The sequence below is a fragment of the Mytilus californianus genome, unplaced genomic scaffold (genome assembly GCF_021869535.1).
Source record: "Mytilus californianus isolate M0D057914Y unplaced genomic scaffold, xbMytCali1.0.p SCAF_8, whole genome shotgun sequence".
Classification (NCBI taxonomy): domain Eukaryota; kingdom Metazoa; phylum Mollusca; class Bivalvia; order Mytilida; family Mytilidae; genus Mytilus; species Mytilus californianus.
The window spans coordinates 18,106,281-18,129,874 of NW_026262734.1; the positions used below are offsets into that span (position 1 = coordinate 18,106,281).

Here is a 23,594-nt window from a genome sequence, read left to right on the forward strand (position 1 = left end):
ATGAGCAAATGCAATAATACTAACTATATTTTGGGAAAAAAATACTGTAAAATTCTTTTCAATTAACCATAAAAATATTTTTTAAAATGATGAAGTTGAGTTACAAAATATTTTGTATGTGGGAAATTTTCTTTCACAAGGGAATTTCCGGCTGAAATGGCAAAACACAAAATCTCTGTATTTCGTAATTGAAACATTGAATAAGTCGCAAAAACACAATGCCTTCCGGTAGGCAATTAGAGTCTGTAACAGTTTTAATCCCAAGAACTTTAGATCAGAGAATATTTCTCACAAAATTTGAGTCAGGAGGATTATGGTTACCAACTAGTCAAAGAAATGAGGAAGAAACTTTACATACAGTGGCACAGAATCTCTTACGAAAGGTGATGTCGATCAGTTCAAAATACATGACATGTCATGCATACTAGATTATGCTATAAAACGAGAGCTCTTTAGTCGTGATTGTTTCTGAAGCAGTGTTCTATTTCTGGTGGGGTTCATGTAGTTCAGCCACCATGTTGATTTGATCCATGTCAACTCGTACATGTAGGCAACTAGTCCAAATAATTATAACGTCTTGAAAGGCTATTTTAATTTTTTTTCTGGGACGCCTTGTATTCACATGCAATATAGTAGTTATTTTCTATCATTGAATTTTTTTAAAAATAGATAAAATATTTATGTTGATTTGAAATTTTAATTAATATGAGACAGGCATTACCTGTGAAAGGGGAAGAAGTCTATATAAATTATTTTTTTTAATTCAAACATATTTTAAGTTTTAAATCTGTTAAAAAAGAAACAGAAATAACGTATCGTTTCCAATTTTAGTTCTGTTATAGGGATGTTAGTTGTGACTTGATTTTAGTTATGACGTCATATTCAAGGTAAGCAAAGAAACGCTATCATCAGGTAACGTTTTTTCATATCAAAGAATAATTAGAAATGAAATTGTTATTGTGTTCCTTCCTATATTTTACTGGACTGATAAATATATATTTCACTCAAAGTCTCATGACAAATGAGACCGGAAGAAGGAAGTAGATTTCTGCGCAAATGCGGGAATTAAAAAAAGTGACAAAAAAAAAGTTAACGATTTTGAGTTCATTAGAACAATGAAAATTTCGGGAAATTTTCCCGATTTTTTTTTTTTTTTTTTTTCATTGATTTTTCTACTGTAATAGGGTACTTCTCCCCTTTTAAAATATTCTTATTAGTGATTATTTTACCGGTTGAACCTACACACAGAATCAATTTGGATTTATTGAAAAATTATTAAGAAGTGCAGCATTATCATGATTATGAATACATGTATCTAAGTCCTTTAATTGAGGTTTAATTTTCTTGTGAAAAGAAAAAAAAATGTCTAGCATAAATGTACTTTTTTATATGCCTGTTTACGTGACGTATTATGGTATACCGTTGTCTGTCCGTCCATCGTCAACATGTCGGACATTAACTCAAAGAAGCTTTAACCAATTTGCATAAAACTTTGGTGAATTGTTTATATCTATTGAAGTGAGCTCCCTTTCGTTTTTTTATAAATTTTAGATTTTATGTTTCCGAGTTATGGGGTTTTATTCATTAAAAAAGGTGGATTTTCCAGTTTTCAGACAATAACTCGAGAATGCTTTCACCAACTTGCAAGAAATTGTGGTGAATTGTTTATATCTATTGACATGAGCTCCCTTTTGATTTTTATATATTTTAGATTTTACATTTCCGAGTTACAGGGTTTTATTCACAAAAAATCAAAAATGCTTTCAGCAGTTTTTATGAAACTTTGGTGAATTGTTTATATCTATTGATGTAAGCTCTGTTTAGAATTTTATAAATTTTACATGTTACATTTCTGAGTTATCAGGTTATGGGGTTTTATTCATTAAAAAAGGGGGATTTTCCAGTTTTTGGACAATAACTCAAAAATGCTCTCAGAAATTCTCATGAAACTTTGGTGAATTATTTATATCTATTGATATAAGCTCCCTTTACATTTTCATAAATTTTTGATATGACATTGAGAATTAATTGAACTTTATTTGTTTAGCGAAGCATTTTATTACCTTTTATGTCTGTTTGTTTTATTCACGCATCTTTGTCAATATAATGGAATTTGATGCAACTGTCATACAAGTGAGAGGTTTAGCACTATAAAACCAGGTTCAATCCACCATTTTCTACATAAGAAAATGTCTGTACCAAGTCAGGAATATGACAGATGTTGTGCATTCGTTTGATGTATTTGTGCTTTTGATTTTGCCATTTGATTAGGGACTTTCCGTTTTGAATTTTCCTCGGAGTTCAGTATTTTTGTGATTTAACTTTTTACACCATGACAAGTTATAGATCAAGTTAGAATTTCGTTCCATTACAATGAATTTTTAACCGGTAGGGGACCATGTATTGCCATGCAATACTCACAGAATACTTGTTAATTTTAGTTGGCCTTACATGCCCCTTTACAAATGGAAAAATTGCTGAATTATTCGTTTCCGTTCTCTAACTTCAGTTTGCCTCAACCAAATGTTATGAATCTTATACACAATGCTTATTACCACAAAACTCAGATCAAGAACGAATTTGAGTAGCGTCACTTTTACTGTTCTTGAGTTATGTCCCTTTATAACGTTATATGCAAGTGGGGGCATCATCTGTGTCCCATAGACACATTCTCCATTTATTTATCACTAGATCAGATACATGCATACTATACATGTCTTTGACAATATCAATTATAAAATACAAAATTATCATTAATATTACGATTTATCTGATTAAACATGTTAAATGATACATAATAATGCTGCAAAAATGGGTACGAGTTGGTAAAAGTATGGGTTGGTTGAGTACAAGTTGGCAAAAGTATAAGTTGTCAGTACCCAGTTGATCCATCCATTATTGAAAGTTGACTTGACTCATAATATGAGGTAGGTGTTACCAGCTGTGAAAGGGGACGAAGTCAGCAAACAGTTAGAATACTTTACAATTTCCTGTTGCGTAACAGCAAATTTATAAACATTTATTTTAAAGAAAAATATTGTAGTAAAATATACACATGATTTATATGTTTTTTTCCCTAGAAGTTTCAAACATTTTTCATATTTTTCTAATCAAATCACAATTTTTAACTAAATGTATTTATTAGTCATTGTATTTATGGATGTAAGTCATGTAAGTTTTGAACTTTTGATGGATAATTCAATAATGATATCATTATTCCAAAATCAGAAAGTTTTCTCTTCATGTCTTTGGTATCAATGCTATGTCAGTATGTGACATACAAAATGTAAAAGAAAAAGATCTTCATATAAATACAATGTTATTATTATGTAACTAACATGATTAAGTCATTTACATGTAAGTGTAACCTTAACATTACCTTAACATTGCAAGAAAGAATACACTATAATTATTGTAAAAAACTGTTTTGTATTACAGATAACAGGACAGGCAGTTGCGATTAAGGAAGTAGTAAAGACAAACTTCGTTCTTTATGTATACGCTCCTACAGCTGTCAACCTCATATATTTGGCTACTCCAATCAAAGACATATCGACGGTAATTTTGACACTTGTCAACTTGTTGTATTTTATAATATTTACCTTTAGTTTTTATGCCCTCTCCCTAATGGAGGGGGCATTAAGTTTTACCCTTGTCCATCTACGTACGTATGTACGTCCGTACGTTCCAAAATTGGTTTCCGTTCTCTAACTTGAGTTTGCCTTAACCAAATGTTATGAAACTTGTATACAATGCTTATTATCACAAAATACAGATCAAGTTTGAATTTTGGTAGCGTCACTCTAACCGTTCTATAGTTATGCCCCTTTATAAATGGAAAAATTACAAATTTTTAGTTTCCGTTCTCTAACTTGAGTTTGCCTCAACCAAATGTTATGAAACTTATACACAATGCTTATTACCACAAAACACAGATCAAGTTTGAATTTTTGTGGGGTCACTTTAACCGTTCTAATCATTCTAGAGTTATGTCCCTTTATAAATGGAAAAATTTCAAAATTTTTAGTTTCCGTTTTCTTACTTAAGTTTGCCTCAACCAAATGTTATGAAACTTATACACAATGCTTATTACCACAAAATACAGATCAAGTTTGAATTTTGGTGGGGTCACTTTAACCATTCACGAGTTATGGCCCTTTATAAATGGAAAACAATGCAAAACTTTTAGTTTTCCGTTCTCTAAGTAAGTTGCCTCAACCAAATGTTATGAAACTTATACACAATGCTTTTTACCACAAAATACAGATCAAGTTGAATTTTGGTGGCGTCACTTTAATCATGATCGAGTTATGCCCTTTAAAAATCGAAAAATTGCAAAATTTTTAGTTTCCGTTCTGTAACTTAAGTTTGTCCCAACCAAACATTATGAGACCTATACACAATACTTATTACCACAAAACTCAGATCAAGTACAAATTTGGGTAGCGTCACTTTTATGGTTCTTGAGTTATGTCCCTTCACAATGTTGTATGCAAGTGGGGGCATCATCTGTGTCCATGGGGACACATTCTCCTTTTTTTTTTTTAACTCAACTGGACCATAGGCACAAGTGACTTACTGTCATCAATTTGGGTCCATCATTCATCCAGCATTAGATAAGTTATAATATCTATTGACATGATAGATATATATATAAAAATAAGGAGAAATAGTATGATCAGCAATGAGACAACCCTCCAACGAAGACCAAAGGATATACAGTCAAACCTGGTTTATAGGCTTTCGTAAATCTTGGGTTTCAAGGCAAAATATTTAGAATTTTTAGTGCATTGACAAAACCATCTGCAGTTGTCAGAAGTTATCTTCTCTTTTGCATGTTTAGAAACTATTGGATAAATTGGCAATTCAGGGTCCTTGGGGCCTCCAGTTTTTTTGGATTGCCATTTTATTGGCATGTTTACCCCACATCTACATTTATCTATATTGATTAATGGCAGAAAATAAAGGTCAAGAATCAGATATCTTAGGATTTTTGGCATACAATGTAAGAGAGGCATATGCTAGATTTTATTGAAGAAATATGTTTGTTCATTTAACAAAAATATACATTAACACAGAAACTTTTTATGGCCTGAGAAAGAAATTACAAACAGTGAGTGATACCTGTAGCATTTTTATTATACGACCGCAAAAAAATTTTGAGGTCGTATATTGGTATGACGTTTGCGTCGTCGTCGTCGTCGTCGTTGTCGTCGTCGTCCGGCGTCGTCGTCCGAATACACAATGGTTTTCGCACTCTCACTTTAGTTTAAGTGAATGGATCTCTATGAAATTTTACCATAAGGTTCAATACCACAATAGGAAGGTGGGGATTGATTTTGGGGGTTATGGTACCAACAGTTAAGGAATTAGGGGCCAAAAAGGGGCCGAAAATAAGCATTTTTGTAACTTCCAGACATAACTTGTGTGTTAGCATATGGATCTCTTTGACATTGTACCACAAGATTCCATATCACAAAGGGTCAATGCTGGGATTGATTTTGGGGTTAATTGCCTCAAAATTTTAGGAATAAGGGGCCAAAAGGGGGCAAAAAACAAGCATTTTTCTAGTTTCATGACAATAACTTGTGTGTAAGTGTATGGATCTTTCTGAAATTTTACTACAAGGTTCCATTTTACAAAGGGAAAGCTGGAATTGAGTGTTGTGGTAATTGCCCAAAACGTTTAGTAATAAGGGGCCTAAAAAGGGGTTTAAAATAAGCATTTTTTAGTTTCTAGACAATAACTTGTGTTCAAGTGTATGGATCTCTCTAAAATTGTATTACAAGGTACCATACCATAAAGGCAAGGCTGTTATTGAGCTTGGTTTGGGGGGAAAGGGGGGTGGGGGTGATGAATCATAAGGGGGGCGGGGGTCAAAAAAGGGGTAATTTTTTTTTTTCCTTTTTTTTTGTTTAAAATTTACATTTTAAGTTAGTTATTTTTTATCACGAAGAGAAAGTAGGAATTGAGTTTTGGGGTTAATTGCTCAAACATTTATGAATAAGGGGCCAAATATTGGTCGAAAATAAGGATTTTTTTAGTTTGCAACAAAAACTTGTGTTCAAGTGTATGGATCTCTGTGAAATTGTATTGCAATGTACCATACCACAAATTGAAGGTTGTGATTGAGGTGGGGGATGATGAATCAAAAGGGGGTTGAAAAAATGTGTGGGGGGTAGGATTTTTTTTTTCCTTTTTTTTCCGTTAAAATTTTCCATTTAAAGATGGTTGTTTCAGATTTATATATGAAAGAAAATAATAATGATACGGTTATATATCATGAGGAATTGAAATTTAAAATTATGTATATTGGAAATTTAGGTTACATTGGAAAGTAATAATTGGCTTTGGGGGGGGGGGGGGGGGGTGGTTATGGCTCTAATGTTTAAGGAATAAGGGGAAAAAAGGTTAAAAAACAAGGGTTTCCATTTTAATAGACAAATAATTGAGTAAAGAACATTATTTAAAAGCAGTGTAAGGTTGGTAATTCAAACTCATTTAAATATCTCATCTACACTGCTTTTAAATTATGTAAATTGGAAATTTGCCAATAACTTTATTGTTAATAAATGCATTGGAAATTTGCCAACAATTTTAGTGTAATAAACTTCATTGGAAATTTGCCAATATAAAATTTTGCTGATGAAGGTTTTTTGTTTACCTTTAGCCTTGACTATGAAGTCATTTTCTATTTTTATAGCCTTATGATGTAGTTGAATTATTTAATACTTTTATGATGTGTTTAAATGGGGTTTTATCATGTTTATGGTTGCAAATTTATTGTTTTAGTATAATAAACTCCATTTAAAATTTGCCAATAAAAAAAATTTTTGTTTATTTTTAGCTATGATTATGATGTCATTTTCTATTTTACTTTTATGGTTGCAAAGAAATTTTTATTTTTAGATATTACTGTTAAATGATGCTGATTAAGGTTTTTGCTATGTTTAGCCATGACTATGATGTCATTTTCTATTTTAATATCTGTTATGATGTATTTAAATGGGCTTTTATGGTTACAAAGGAATTTTATTTTTAGATATTACTATAAAATGTTGCTGATGCTGATTAAGGATTTTGTTTATTTTTAGCCATGACTATGATGTCATTTTCTATTTTAATACCTTTATGATGTCATTTTCTATTTTAATACCTTTATGATGTAATTTCCATTTTTAGATATTACTGTTAAATGATGCTGATTAAGGGTTTTTTGCTATGTTTAGCCATGACTATGATGTCATTTTCTATTTTAATATCTTTATGATGTATTTAAATGGGCTTTTACGGTTACAAAGGAATTTTATTTTTAGATATTACTTTAAATGTTGCTGATTAAGGATTTTTGTTTATTTTTAGCCATGACTGATGTCACTTTCTATTTTAATACCTTTATGATGTATTTAAGTGGGCTCCCATGTATTTAGATTTTTGATTATTTATACATGTTACCAAATTGGTCCACATTGAACAAAAACGGTCCAAATTTCAACTTTATTACATTACATCAAACATTGAATTCTACATATTCTTTGATATATTGAAATTAACAAACAATTTAGTTTATGGATATTCCACCATAATAGGTAAATTAAATTTTTTCCAGTTCTTACACCACATTCATCCTGTGTCAGAAACCTATGCTGTGTCAAATATTTAATGACAATCCAAAGTCATAGCTGTATCAAGCTTGAATTTTGTGTCCATACTTGCCCCAACTGTTCAGGGTTCGACCTCTGCGGTCGTATCAAGCTGCGCTCCAGCGAAGCATTTTATTTATTCTGTCTAGACATGCTAGAAGTAGAAGAACTTGAAGAAATTTGTTTGAATATTCAATAAAAAAATACTTAAAGAAAAATCTATGCCCAGAAAACATTTTTTTTAGGCACTTTCATGTGAACACTGACTTTCACTATAGTTAACTTCATATTATTGATTATCATTAGCATTATCATAATTGTTTCTTTGCTTACATCTATTTAGATATAGATTTGATATCTAACGGTATATAAGAAAAAAATATTTTAGAATTTAAGATAAAGTAATATTCTACATAAGTTTGATTTATTCTAAAGTTAAACTGTACACCAGTTGCCTATGAGTATCACAAATGGTCCAATTTAGATAAGCAGCACATACAATGACATGAAAAAAATAATCTTGCATGATGACAAGACAATTATTCTGTTTGTGTTATTATTGTCACCATCTGTTTTTTTTGGCTACATACCTGATAACTAAATATAACTTGATTGATATGCTATATAACAATACCTCATGGAGATACATCTGTATCAGTAAGATTTAGACAAGAAATATCAAATAAAAAGCATGAGCTATTTATGAAGCTTTACTCCATGTTTATTGATAGTGTGATCAAGAAGGGGAATGGCTGTCATTAGAAGAAATGGAGGACAGAATCAAGATAGCACCAAGTGGAATTCTTGGTCTGGAACCATTACATCTTGTGAAGAACCTACATGATGGTATGTATCCCTTATGTTATGGTGTCAAGGTCATTGCTTACTTTACACATATGTGCATGTTTTGTAAATAAACACATATAACTTTTGATGATTTATTTCTTTTATTAAGTCTCCCAAACGAAGTTTGGGAAGACTTATTGTTTTTGCTCAGTTCTTATTATTATTATTATTCTTCTTCTTCTTCCGCCGCTTTTAAATTTGAACTTGTCCGCACCCGTTCTCCAAAACCGCTTGTCAGATTAACTTAGGGTTTCACAATATGTTAGACTAACATGTCTAGTGGTGCAATCAGGGTTTTGTTTGTGCATTGGGGTTTATAAAGGGGTACTTTGAGGGGCAAAAAGAAAAGAGGGTTTTACTATAGAACCCTATGGGATTTTATTTTTTAAAATTTTCAAATGATTATAAATGCAACCCCCACCCCCTGCCATTTAAGAAAGTTCTAATACCTTGTAAGTGGTCAAGATCCCCACCCCTAAACCATATATATTTTGGTTTGTTATGCTAAGATGGTTTGAATGATATACAGGGTTAGTCCCCAGGGGTCATCCCGACCCCCTGCCATTTGAGAAAGTTTAAATATCTTGTAAATGGTCAAGATCCCCACCCCTAAACCATATATATTCTGGTTTGTCATGATAAAGCACATCAAATGAAATACAGGGTTAGTCCCCAGGGGTCACCCCCACCCCCTGCCATTTAAGAAAGTTCTAATATCTTGTAAGTGGTCAAGATCCCCACCCCTAAACCATATATATTCTGGTTTGTCATGCTAAGATGGTTTGAATGATATACAGGGTTAGTCCCCAGGGGTCAACCCGACCCCCTGCCATTTGAGAAAGTTCTAATATCAAGTAAATGGTCGAGATCCCCACCCCTAAACCATATATATTCTGGTTTGTCATGCTAAGATGGTTTGATTGATATACAGGGTTAGTCCCCAGGGATCACCCCCACCCCCTGCCATTTAAGAAAGTTCTAATATCTTGTAAATGGTTGAGATCCCCACCCCTAAACCATATATATTCCTATTTGTCATGTCTCGAACATTTGAATGACGTATACGGTCAGTCCCCAGGGGTTCCCCCCACCCCCAATGTTCTAATATCTTGTAAATGGTTGAGATCCCCACCCCTAAACCATATATATTCCTGTTCGTCATGTAATGAACATTTGAATGACGTATAGGGTCAGTCCCTAGGGGTTCCTCCCCACCCCCGATGTTCTAGTATCTTGTAAATGGTCAAGATCCCCACCCCTAAACCATATATATTCTGCCCAATGTCAGGCAACCCTGTGAATTACGAATTATAGGAGCTTCGTTTGGGAGACTTCGTAACAGCATCCTGTTACAATCATTTCTTGTTTTTATTTTATTTTAGATGGCTATCTTATTTATGACCCCCTTTCATTTTTGGCCATGGCGAGTCCAAAAGTGAGACAAAGAAATCTTATTGCTATGTAATTTATTATTTTAATAATTGAGAACATGCTTATGATAAGTCTTTGTTGAAACTTAAATATATTGCTACATTATGAATGTAAATAATCCTCATAAAAACTTAAAGCTTTCGTTTTCATTTATTTTACAGTATTTTACAGTTTTCTCATTAAAAAAAGCGCAAAGTTTTAGAATCTATTTATACATCCATTTAGACACTGAATGATTTAAATCCATCCCCCCATGTTGATAGACTGCAGTATTCATACATAGAAATAGATTGAATCACAATTACCCTCTAGTAAAGGTTAGTATATAGGGTTAGGAGGAGGAGGAGGAGGAATGTTATCTGATATTCTGTTATAAAAGTACAAATATTTTTAACTTGAATTATAGGTGCTCATGGTAACAATATTGTTGAGACTTGTGTGGAATACATTGAAACAGAGAAAGTAGACTCGTCACAACTAACTGCTGCTGAATCACTGATCAAATCAGCTAAGTTTGGCAAGAAAGGTAGGAATATATCAGTATCAGGGTCAAATCTTCCAAGTTTGGCAAGAAAGATAGGAATATATTAGTATCAGGGTCAAATCTGCCAAGTTTGTCAAGAAAGGTAGGAATATATTAGTATCAGGGTCAAATCTTCCAAGTTTGGCAAGAAATAATCAGTTTTCCGCATTTTTTTTTGTCATTCTTGAAGATATTGATTAGATAATTGGTATATAGTTTTATCATGACAAGTTACAGTTCAAGTTTGAATTTTGTTCTGGTCTGATGATTTTGTGCAGAGTTATGGTCCTTACACTTAGAAAATTCACTAAACTAATCAGTTCTCCGCTCTTTTTTTTCGTCATGCTTGAAGATATTGATTAGATAATTGGTATATAGTTTTATCATGACAAGTTACAGTTCAAGTTTGAATTTTGTTCCGGTCTGATGATTTTGTGCAGAGTTATGGTCCTTGGACTTAGAAAGTTCACTAAAATAATCAGTTCTCCGCACTTTTTTTTCATCATGCTTGAAGATATTGATTTGAAAATTGGTATATAGTTTTATAATGACAAGTTACAGATCAAGTTCAAATTTTGTTCTGGTCTAATGATTTTGTGCAGAGTTATGGTCTTTCGACTTAGAAAATTCACTCAAATAATCAGTTCTCCATACTTTTTTTTCGTCATGCTTGAAGATATTGATTTGAAAATCGGTATGTAATTTTATCATGACAAGCTTGTTACTTTTCTGATGTCATTAGGCCAGTAATCTCAAATTAAATCCGTTGTCGTTAAGTTCCAGAATGAGAGATTTGTTAAATAGTTTATATGAGTAGTAGAAGATGTTAGGTGGGGATTAAACATCAATGAGACAGCAACCTTACAAGACTATTAACCATAAAAAGGTATCAAGAGTTTACTTACTCTTCAATGGTAATTGATACGATTGACAATCTTGAGTGAAAACAGCAGGACATGGGTAAGCCCAAAATCAGATGCAATCTGTGATAGTTTTTGTTTCATTAATTCACACATTGTTTAGACTTAAGGTAGATAAATACCTGTCAATTGTTAGAATTAAGGTAGATAAATACCTGTCAATTGTTAGAATTAAGGTAGATAAATACCTGTCAATTGTTAGAATTAAGGTAGATAAATACCTGTCAATTGTTAGACTTAAGGTAGATAAATACCTGTCAATTGTTAGACTTAAGGTAGATAAATACCTGTCAATTGTTAAAGACTGTATTTTGACCTTCAGATGTCTTTTCATTATTTTGTTTCTTTAGTTTGCTTTCTCATTGACATTTTCCACACATTTCCTTTTATTCATACTCAGAAGGTTGAGTTAGATAAGGGCTGTGCAAGAAATAAATGTATGTGGGTCAGAAGGCACTTTTTATTTTACCTTGTCGTGCATAATATTTTAAATATTTCGTAAAAATGTTCAGTTCATCTTTTCTTAAATAATCACCACCTATCAAATTTTAATAGAAATCCCAAGTCATGCAATCATTTTACTTGATGTGCTTAATAATTCTTGAACAAGTAAAACATTTTATTATCTTATGTGACACATCTTTTTTAGAGCAAGCTTTGTATTTCCAAGAGTATATGGATTTCTGTTTACCAAGTCTGTACATGAGTTATGAGGTATTTGAGAAATACATGCAGTTTAAAGGTTTAAAAGTTGATGACAACATGGCAGATTTTTTCAGGTAAAACACTGTGTGGGTAAAAGTATCTTTCTTTTCTTCGCTTGTACATACATGTATATTCTTATAATCCTAGTGTGAAGAAATAGAAAAGTTGGGAAACTTTTTATTCATGATACATAATTTGAAGTATTTTTATTAGTCAGGGGAATTACTTTAAGAAGTGATTTTGAAATCATTTGATTAAGTAAAATTTTGTCCAGAATTATTACAAAATGGAGTTATCTACCTTTATCATGTTTGTTTTAAGTCTGAAATCACTGAAATGAGTAGTACATTTATTGCACTAAAACAAGTGATTTTATATTTTGTTACTCTTTCTCCAAGATTTAAAGTGTAACTGTGCTGTTTTTAAGAATATAACAGAGATAAACATATCAACTGAGCAAATTAACTCTATAAATATTAAACACGATAATATTTAGTGTTATCTGAATCTTTTAAGAAAATCACTTGTTTGAGTAGTATATGGTAATTATCTGCTTAGAATTCACCTCTTTAAGTATCATTTTTCCAGCTGACCCCTGGCATGTTCACCACCCGAGTTGTCCCCCGCGCAACACGTTGTGGGGATATAGAAATACTGGGCTTCCGGTCTTGTTAACACTCTCACATGAACAATTCTCGCCAGATTTTTATGAAACTTATATCATAGGTTGAATTCAGAAATGTTTTGGACGAGTTCGAAAATCAGTGCCGATCAATTATTTTTAAAAGAGTTATGTCCCTTGGAAACATTAATTATATTGAAAATTGCATCGATAGCACTCTCATTTGTACAGTTCTTGCCAAATTTTTATGAAACTTATATCATAGGTTTATATTAGCAATGTTTTGGACGAGTTCGAAAATCAGTGCCTAACAATTATTTTTAAAAGAGTTATGCCCCTTGTATACATTAAATATGGAGAATTGCATTGTTAGCGCTCTCATATGTACAATTCTTGCCAGAATTTTATGAAACTTAAATCATAGGTTTATACAGGGCTCACGCTACCATGCGACTGGGGCGACAAAGATGCTTTCACGGCCGTCACTTCGCTTTGCTGACCGTCAAAAGTGAAATCTAATCGCCCTGTTGTTTACAATACTTGCTTTCAGTCGCTTTCGTCATCGGCAATATTCAATTTTTACCAAGTCAACGAAACAGCAATTTTTCAGTAAAAAGTAAAGAAATTCAAAGACATAAATAATTTATTTTCTCCAGAAAAGAGGTTAAAGCATTGATTTTAAAGATGGTTGCATGTTATTTCATAAAAACAATTTTTTATCACTTCCTGTACTTGTTAGAGAACGTTCATCAAATCATTCTAATTTTCGGCAAAATAAGTTTGTTACTTCATTAGAACTTGATGAAATTTGCCTGAAGTAAATTTGTTATCCATGTATTGCATTAAAAACGTCATATTCCTTTCCAAATAGCGTGTCAAACATTGTTTATTTTTGTAAATTTTTCTTCGTCTGCCATTGAAATATTTTAAACTACTGATCAGAACCGGACCAGCTACATTATCCTCGAAATCCACGAAAATTGGTATTATTCTTAATATTTCAGAAGGTAGAAGACCTGGATGCTTCATACTTTGTATATAGATGCCTTATGATATGAAGTTTCCGTCTGTCATATGTCCATTGTCCTTGACCTCATTTTCATGGTTCAGTGACTACTTGAAAAAAAAGTTAAGATTTTTTGTAATGTTACTTTCTCTGTTATTATGAGTAATAGGATAACTATATTTGGTATGTGCATAACTTGCAAGGGCCTCATGCCTGTCAGACAGTTTTCACTTGACCTCGACCTCATTTCATGGATCAGTGAACAAGGTTAAGTTTTCGTGGTCAAGTCCTTATCTGAGATACTATAAGCAATAGGTCTACTATATTTGGTGTATGTAATGATTGTAAGGTTGTAATTTGGTGTATGTAATGATGGCAGGTGTCAACTGACCTTGACCTCATTTTCATGGTTCAGTGGTCATAGTTCAGTTTTTGTGTTTTGGTCTGTTTTTGTAATACTGTATGCAATAAGTCAACTGTATTTGTTGTATGGAAATATTTTATGATGTTCATGTCAGTCTGGCAGGTTTTATTTGTCCTTGACCTCATTTTCACGGTTCATTGCTCAATGTTAAGTTTTGTGTTTTGTTCTGTTTTTCTAATACTGTATGCAGTAGGTCAACTATATTTGGTGTATGGAAATATTTTACGATGTACATGTCAGTCTGGCAGGTTTATTTGACCTTGACCTCATTTTCACAGTTCATTGCTCAATGTTAAGTTTTAGTGTTTTGGTCTGATTTTCTAATACTGTATGCAGTAGGTCAACTATATTTGGTGTATTGAAATAATTTAAGATGTACATGTCAGTCTGGTATGTTTTATTTGACCTTGACCTCATTTTCAAGGTTCATTGCTAAATGTTAAGTTTTTTACTGCGGTCGTATATTGGTATGGCGTTGGCGTCGTCGTCATCGTCGCCTTCGTCCGAAGACACATTGGTTTTCGCACAATAACTTTAGTTTAAGTGAATAGATCTCTATGAAATTTTACCATAAGGTTCAATACCACAAAAAGAAGGTTGGGATTGATTTTGGGGGGTTATGAAACCAACAGTTAAGGAATTAGGTGCAAAAAAAAATGCATTTTTGTAACTTCCAGACAATAACTTGTGTGTTATTTTATGGATCTCTCTGACATTGTACCACAAGGTTCCATATCACAAAGGAAATGCTGGGATTGATTTTGGGGGTAATTGCCTCAAAATTTTAGGAATTAGGGGCTAAAAAAGGTCAAATAACAACCATTTTTTCTAGTTTCATGACAATAACTTATGTGTAATTTTTTGTATCTTTCTGAAATTGTTCTACAAGGTTACATATCACAAAGGGAAAGCTGGAATTGAGTTTGGGGTAATTGCCCAAAAAGTTTAGGAATAAGGGGCCAAAAAGGGGCCAAAAAACCAGCATTTTTACAGTTTCCAGACAATAACTTGTAATCAAGTGTATGGAATCTATGGATCTCTCTGAAATTGTACTGCAAGGTACCATACCACAAAGGGAAGGCTGGGATTGAGTTTGGGGGTAATTGCCGTAAACATTTAGGAATTTGGGGCCAAAAAGGGGCCAAAAAACAAGCATTTTTACAGTTTCCAGACAATAACTTGTGTTCAAGTGTATGGATCTCTCTGAAATTGTACTGCAAGGTACCATACCACAAAGGGAAGTCTGGGATTGAGTTTGGGGGTGATGAATCATAAGGGGGTTCAAAAAATTGTGGGGGGGGGGGGGGGGTTCCTTTTTTTTTTTTTTTTTTTTAATTTTCCATTTTAAGTTGGTTATTTTTGATTCATATATAAACATGATAAAAGCAAATAATAATGATATGGTTTGCTTTCATCAAAAATTGAAATATTGGGGTTCTATGATATGCTGAATCTAACCGTGTATTTAGATTCTTAATTTTTGGTCCCGTTTTCAAATTGGTCTTCATTAAGGTCCAAAGGGTCCAAAATTAAACTTCGTTTGATTTTAACAAAAATTGAATTCTTGGGGTTCTTTGATATGCTGAATCTAACCGTGTATGTATTTAGATTTTGGATATTGGACCGTTATAGGTAAATTAAAAAGTTTTAAGTTCTTAGACCACATTCATTCTGTGTCAGAAACCTATGCTGTGTCAAACATTTAATCACAATCCAAATTCAGAGCTGTATCAAGCTAGAATGTTGTGTCCATACTTGCCCCAACTGTTCAGGGTTCGATCTCTGCGGTCTAATCAAGCTGCGCCCAGTGGAGCATTTTATTGTGTTTTGGTCTGTTTTTCTAATACTGTATGCAGTAGGTTAACTATATTTGGTGTATGGAAATATTTAATGATGTACATGTCTGTCTGCCAGGTTTTATTTGACCTTGACCTCATTTTCATGGTTCATTGCTTATGTTAAGTTTTTGTGTTTTGTTCTGTTTTTTTTCAAACTTTAAGCAATAGGTCAACTATATTTGGTGTATGGAATGATTGTAAGGTGTATATGTCTGTCTGGCTTGGTTTATCTGACCTTGACCTCATTTTCTTGGATAGATAAAATATGTGTAACGCGGGGGACATTGGAACTCTGTTCTTTTATTTTGGTTATTACCAATAATTGTTTAAAGATTTTGGTTTAAAATTTGCTATTCAAAAGAGAATACAAAGGAAGATCAACAATTTCATACATAACAGAATCAACACCTGGTCATGTTCAAGACAAATATAAACTACAAAAAGTTGGGATAGCCTGAGATTTGTTTGCAAATTTTGTATGCCTCTGTGGTCTTGTGGAGCAATAAAGGATGCTCAATACTAGGGCCAGAGGTCATTGTTTCAACCATACCAAAGACTTGAAAATTGGTATTAAATGCTTGTGCTAAGCATCCAGCATTTTGTAGTTTGAGCAAAGATTCAGTGACTCAAAGTCAGATAATGTGTCCAGATAGTGTGATACAGTACGGGTAGAGACTTATTACTATAAATAACGGACTGGGACATGTCGGAAATGAATAATCCGACTTTTTTATGGTAGGTAGTATGGTCATTAATCAACAAATCCAGGTGTGAACGGTAATATAATTGTCCTTTCATCTCAATCCGTGCTACTAGATTATTACGCTTCACTGATTTCAGAATCAGGTTACCTGTGATTTAAACCTCTCAGTCACTTTATTGATTAGTTCTACGTCGTATTTGACATAAAATATTTTTACAGGTGAAGTACTGGAGACAACTTTGTTTTAATAAAAATAGCCTATTTTTTTAATTATGGCTTTTTATATTTCAAATGCTGTTTATATTCCTCAAAATATTATTTTCTATGTTCCCTGGTTTTTTTTTGTTATGTATTTTTTTCGTATTTGTTGGCATACAGTTTTTAAAATATTTTCTTTTTTATTTCTGGAAGGTTATTTTTGTATTACTGATTTATTTTCCACGTAAACCCATTGATTAGCAGAATGATGTGCAAAGTGCTGCTGCATACGTTTTAGTTTGACAACACTACATTTGTATTTAATTTTCAGTCTGGGTTGGGTCAGTTCTGAAATAAAAATAATTACAGTGAGCAATACTTGTATACTAGTAGTTTGGTGATTCTTTATAATTGTGAATTTACTTTTTACTGTAAACAAATATTGTCCGAAAGTTGGTGATATATAACTAAAGTAGTACGCAAATAATAACACTAGAAGAAGATAACGATTCTTCTCAGGAATTGATTTATTTTTATATTTCTGTGTTTGTTAAATATGCATGAAATAATTGCCACTGACATGAATGGACATTAAAACTAGAAGCATTCAATCGTTTGATGACCAGTTAATTAAATATTTACTATGATTTGTAGTCTAAAGAAATGCAATTACTCCTATTTAAATAATTTTATGGTGCTGCATTGACTCTTAATTGCATAATATTAATTTAAGCACAATGCATGTTAACTTGTATGTTGTATTTTTGACACCAATCTAAAAAAAATATTTGCCGTGAAAAGACAATTTCATGATACACATATCAGTGATCAACAGCATGTGATTGAACTTTGAACTTGACTTCACTCTCAATACAATGTTGAATGCTAAAAATAGCTGGGATTAATTTTGTCAAATGCACGTGATTTTCATATGGCGGGAAATATCGTAACAGTTAACACAGGTGACCTTACTGACCGACCGTGGGAAAATCCATTCATGATTTAATTTGATACGTAATGATTGGCAGTATTGTGCGTTAGTTTTGAGGCTCTTGATCGAGATCCATTAATAATTGATTTACCAGAATAGAATATTTAATCCTTGTAATTATAAAAAAAACAAGCTTTAGTCTTCTTTAACTATTTTATTTATTATATTTATTAGTCAACACCCAGATTCCTATTTAAATAATTTATTCGGACACCTCCTTTAAAGTTCGGGAATTATACAATTTAAACTGCCAACATCGATTTACAAAATCTTACTGACTGCACAAGCTTTAGAGAATGGCTAGAAATACGAGGCAAAAGTAAAGACGGCTAATCATGAATAGTGTAAAACTTTGATCTTCATGTATTGATTGACACAATTCGTAAAATATGTTTATAAAAACACGATTTTCATTAAAATTTCAAACATGGAAATAGAAAGGCAATATCTTTGTTATAATACAACGAGTGTCAACAAATCTGTTATTTCTATTATATGTAAATTTATTAACAAACAAAATTTAAAATAGTGCTGGGTCATAGAATATTGACGTGCATATGAAAAGTTTTTTTTATATAAAAACTAGGAATCGAAAGATGATCACTGCGTTATAAATATTGTTAAAAAAAACAATTGTTTCAAAGAGATTAACGGGAAATATATGTCAAAATAGAAAGCACGGATGATCTGGCTGACCAAATTGTTTTACTTGCGAGAAATGATTGACAGGTATGAATAGACGTAGAGGCTCCGACGGGGAACGTGGTATCGAAAGGAAAATAACAGTTTATTCACAATGCCTATATTCAATTTGTTTATATACTTTATAAATATGATATGTTGGCCTTATACTTAAAATTGTGTTTCTATTAATAACTTTAAGGAACAGGACGTTAAAAGGGGGAAATATTGTAACCATCAACGAAAACCCGTATAATTTACGGGATTGATGTCTCAACATTTTGATTAAAACTTCGATTGAAAACAGTCCTGGTTGTTATAATTTTGAATAAAATGAAATATTTACGGTTTACAAATACAAATACGAACAGTTTATTGGCACAAACACAATAATTATAATTGGCAACACATTTTTACAGTACATTGTTAAAAATCGTCTTTCTTTCATTTTCAAGTTAAAAAAAAGTTGATCCCATATTTATGATATTAAATTTTTATTTTTATTGTTATTTTTTCTTTTTGAATATAAAACAATATTTTACATTTATTATCTATCCTCCATAAATACTAAAATATCTGTACAGGTAAAATTTAATTCTAATCAAGCTGGTACAGATTGATTTACGACCTTCCACTCGGATATTGTACAGGTTGATATCACAGCAGGTGTTAATTACACTCAGACAACTGTCCGGCCAGTCTGACATCTAGACGGATTAAGACATCCATAATAATAAGTCTCTACCCGTACTGTATGCCTTTCTGTTGACTGTGTGTTATAAACTAGCACCTTCAAAATTTGGCTGGTCCATATTGTACAAAGGAGTTTTCATATAGACATCACATAAGCATGTTTTTGTTATGATATACATGTAGTAAATGCCACTGGAAGTTTAAAATCAATTCATTCATCCATGTATTACTGTGTATTTTTATTTTGATAAATTGTTTTTCCACACATCAAAAAATGTAGCTTCACACTATGGAGTGATCATTGAAATATTCTGTTTAATTTTATTCTAGGGCATTGGACCTTCTCAAGAAAAGTTTTGATGGTCATATGGTTGAATTCAAGGGCATTGGACCTTCACTGGAAAATGTTATGATGGTCTATTTAATTTTATTTTAGAACAACAGACCTTCCTAAGAGAAAATGTTATTATATATCTGATTTTATTTTACAAGAGACAGTTTTGATGGTCTATTTTACATGAGAAGCCTTAATGGTCTATGTGATTGTATTTCAGAGCATTTGACCTTCACAAGAGAAAGTTTTTAACCTTCAAGGAAGTATTATTAGGTTTAGCAGCATTAGAACCTAGTACACAGCATGGTGGTATGCCTGCTGAGATGAGATGTAGATATATATTTAGATTCTATGATAAAAACTCTGATGGACACTTACAATATGATGAATTCAGGTAGTTTATATATTAACATCAAACTTACAAATGACCATGAATGCTTTCTTTTAGCTATTTCTTATTAATGTTTAATACTTACACATACATAATTTTAAAGAAAGATCAAGAAATAATATAAAGAGATGTGGTAAGTTTGCCAATGAGACAACTGAATTAAAATGAGTTGGTTTATTTGACTCTGGATTTTCTTTATCCTGCTTGAGGTATGCACTCTTTAATTCATTATTGAAGACCTTACAGCATAACCAAACATGAAGAGCAGCACTAAAACCCTGGTACATGTACTATGATGAGATATGGATAATTTTTCACAATGGGAAAAGACTGCATGCAGCAATGTTTCATTTGTGTTTATAAACTCAATCCCATATATCATGTATATATGTGCCTTGAATAAACATATTTAATTATTATATGTCTGTATTTTAGACATATGGTTAAAGACATCAGAAGTTTTAAGAATTTGAGTTTAGATGATGAGTCTGTGGATGAAGATGCTGTAAAAAGTGCTAAGTATGAAGATATTTTATAATAGTAAGGTAGCATAATGTTTTTTGGTCTGTCCATCTGCCCAATATTTCATCTGTCTGATATTCTGTCTGTCCAATATTTCTTCCATCCAATATTCTGTTTGTCAGATATTCCATCATTCTGTTATTTCGTTAGTCTGTCTCTGTTCAGGGTTATAGTTTTTGTTTAAGATAGTTAACCAGGAGGTTGCGGTCACATTAACGTGAAACTTAGTACACATGTACATTATGATATTGTGCAGTTAATTATTTTGAAACAAGATTGACAGATCAGGTCCTGAATAAGCTACTTTCATTTTGAAAGCTACTGACAGCTCCTTTGAAACAAAAGTGCAAATGCTACAGAATAGGTATTTAAACTACAATGTAATTTTATAACTTACATAATGTTTTGCAGATTATTTGGAGCTGAGAGTAAGAATAAGTTACCATTAGGAGAATTTTTACAGGCTGTGGGACAGTTGAAGTTCAGAGGAACATCGGTGCTATTTAGACTTCAACATTCATCTACATCCTCATTGAAATCGTAAGTTTATGTATGAAATAAGTCATTGTTTGAATTTGATTGGAGATTTCAAATATTTCAAAATTATGCAAAATTTACCACGCTGGTCATTGCAGCTTTTAATATAACTTAAAAGTGCAATTTGGTATGAAAAACTAGTTGCATGTCTTATGACAAAGCATGTATTTGATTTTAAAGATTATATTCTTGAGGTTTTACATTGAATATATATGAAAAAAGAGATAATGAAGAAAATCGTCGGTCAAAAAGGAAGGGGCATCTTTTTTTGGCATTAGTTGATATAAAGGGTGTTTCTGAGAAGCTGTATGTTTAATGGTTCTTTGATGTAATAGAAAATTTAATCTCATGTTGTACCTCAAGAATTGGACCATGTGTGTGAAAATGCCTCCAGTTTAAAAAAAAGTCCATCATAAGTGTACACGATAATAATATGGATAGAAGAATTGAAGAAAATATAAAAGTTTCTGCTTGCCTGAAAGTTAATGTACATATAGACTCAACTGGGACGTCCCTTTAATACTTGAAGACCACAAAAAAAAATTTTAAAAGTATTTTTATGCCCCCGCCGTAGCGGAGGGGGCATTAAGTTTTACCCTTGTCCGTCCGTCCGTACGTCCGTATGTCCCAAAATTGGTTTCTGTTCTCTAACTTTAGTTTGCCTCAACCAAGTGTTATGAAACTTATACACAATGCTTATTACCACAAAACACAGATAAAATTTGAATTTTGGTGGCGTCACTTTGACCGTTCTAGAGTTATGCCCCTTTAAAAATGGAAAAATTGCTGAATTTTTCGTTTCTGTTCTCTAACTTTAGTTTGCCTCAACCAAATGTTATGAAACTTATACACAATGCTTATTACCACAAAAAACAGATAAAGTTTGAATTTTGGTGGCATTAATTTTTACCATTCTAGAGTTATGACCCTTTACAAATGGAAAAATTGCTGAATTTTTCGTTCCTGTTCTCTTACTTTAGTTTGCCTCAACCAAATGTTATGAAACTTATACACAATGCTTATTACCACAAAACACAGGTCAAGGTTGAATATTGGTGGCATCACTTTTACTGTTCTAGAGTTATGCCCCTTTACAAATGGAAAAATTGATGAAATATTCGTTTCTGTTCTCTAACTTTAGTTTGCCTCAACTAAATGTTATGAAACTTATACACAATGCTTATTACCACAAAACACAGATCAAGTACAAATTTGGTTATCGTCACTTTTACAGTTCTTGAGTTATGTCCCTTTATAATGTTATATGCAAGCGGGGGCATCATCTGTGTCCCATTGACTCATTCCCCATTTATTTTTTAATGATTTAGATTAGAAAAACCAGTTGAAAATTCCTCACCTATGAAAGACGACAGTATGGAACCACCATCATCAAAGAGATGTCGTCCAAAGATGTTAGACTCTGTCAGGAACTCTCCTCCCAGAAAATTAAATATGACAGGTAATTAGTAATATCGGGGAACTCCCCTCCCAGAAAATTAAATATGACAGGTAATTAGAAATATCGGAATTAAGAACTGGAAATTTGTTATTAAATTTTGAACTAGATTTTATATTTCTCAACCTTTAATTTTCTGTATAGAATTATTTAAAATATTCAAATACTGTGTCATATGTTTCTATGTCCCTTCATGTATTAGTAGCTGTAGGAAATATAAATTTGAATAGAATATAAATTAAAATGGATCACATATTTTGTTTCTTAAACCTGTCTAGAATGAGTTTCAGTGATACATTACATGTCCATTTATATTTGTTTTGATATAAATCCTAAAATATGTTTGTATGATTGGTATAATATAAAAGTTGATTGTTTAGAAAAATAAGTTTGGTCCAGCTAAAAGAGGTTTTGATTTAATCTTTCTATCAGAAAACAATATACTATTTGATTTAACTGATTAAGTTTCTAAATGGTATGGATATGTTTTAAAACAAAGCAATTCTCCACATTTTGAACATATTTTTAAAAATTTGTGATAAATGACTTAATATTTTGCATTTACATACTTGTATATAGTTACCAGTGGTGAGTGATTTAAAAGAGAGGGGATGTTTTTTTTTTAAGTCACTATAAATATGGAGTTAATCAAATAATTGCTATATATAACTAGAGGTGTTGATATATAAAGGATTTGTATGGTGAAGCAACACTTGGTTTGCACATAGTTTGTATGTTTAGTTTTGGTGTTTGAATAGTTTTCAGTTTATAGATTTAATGTAATCTATAGGGAACATATTTATATGAAATAATTTGTGAAACTGTACATCAATAGAAAAAAAATATGACTAATGAGACATTTTACGTAGAAATTCCAGTAAGAAATGTGCAATTTCAAATTAAATCATAAAACATATCACCTTCAGTACGAAAAAAAAAAAGGTATGGAAAGATATTCCAAAAAAGCACAAACCATGAAGCAATCAAATTGAAAACTGATGTATTGCCATCTTGTATAAATTGTATAGTTTTCTTCAAACCTAGTGCGACTGATCACCATAACTATATAGAATTATATTGTTTTAGGAAGAAAAGACTGAAAGTGATCAATTGAAGGTCTTAAACCGTCA

At 32.0% G+C, this 23,594-nt stretch overlaps 1 protein-coding gene across 2 annotated transcripts in view; it reads left to right on the top strand.

The window, feature by feature from the left end:
• Window positions 1-137: 137 nt before the first annotated feature.
• The window catches only part of LOC127711057 (uncharacterized), a 45,320-nt gene continuing 21,863 nt past the window's right edge, over window positions 138-23,594 (top strand). For both annotated transcript variants that reach the window (XM_052217014.1, XM_052217015.1), the window contains exons 1-9: window positions 138-383; window positions 3,439-3,558; window positions 8,375-8,489; window positions 10,327-10,446; window positions 12,013-12,142; window positions 19,779-19,952; window positions 20,385-20,468; window positions 20,883-21,011; window positions 22,337-22,467. In XM_052217014.1, coding sequence (XP_052072974.1) covers window positions 219-383; window positions 3,439-3,558; window positions 8,375-8,489; window positions 10,327-10,446; window positions 12,013-12,142; window positions 19,779-19,952; window positions 20,385-20,468; window positions 20,883-21,011; window positions 22,337-22,467 — 1,168 coding nt within the window. In that variant the 5' untranslated portion in view covers window positions 138-218. The remainder of the gene's footprint in view (window positions 384-3,438; window positions 3,559-8,374; window positions 8,490-10,326; window positions 10,447-12,012; window positions 12,143-19,778; window positions 19,953-20,384; window positions 20,469-20,882; window positions 21,012-22,336; window positions 22,468-23,594) is intronic.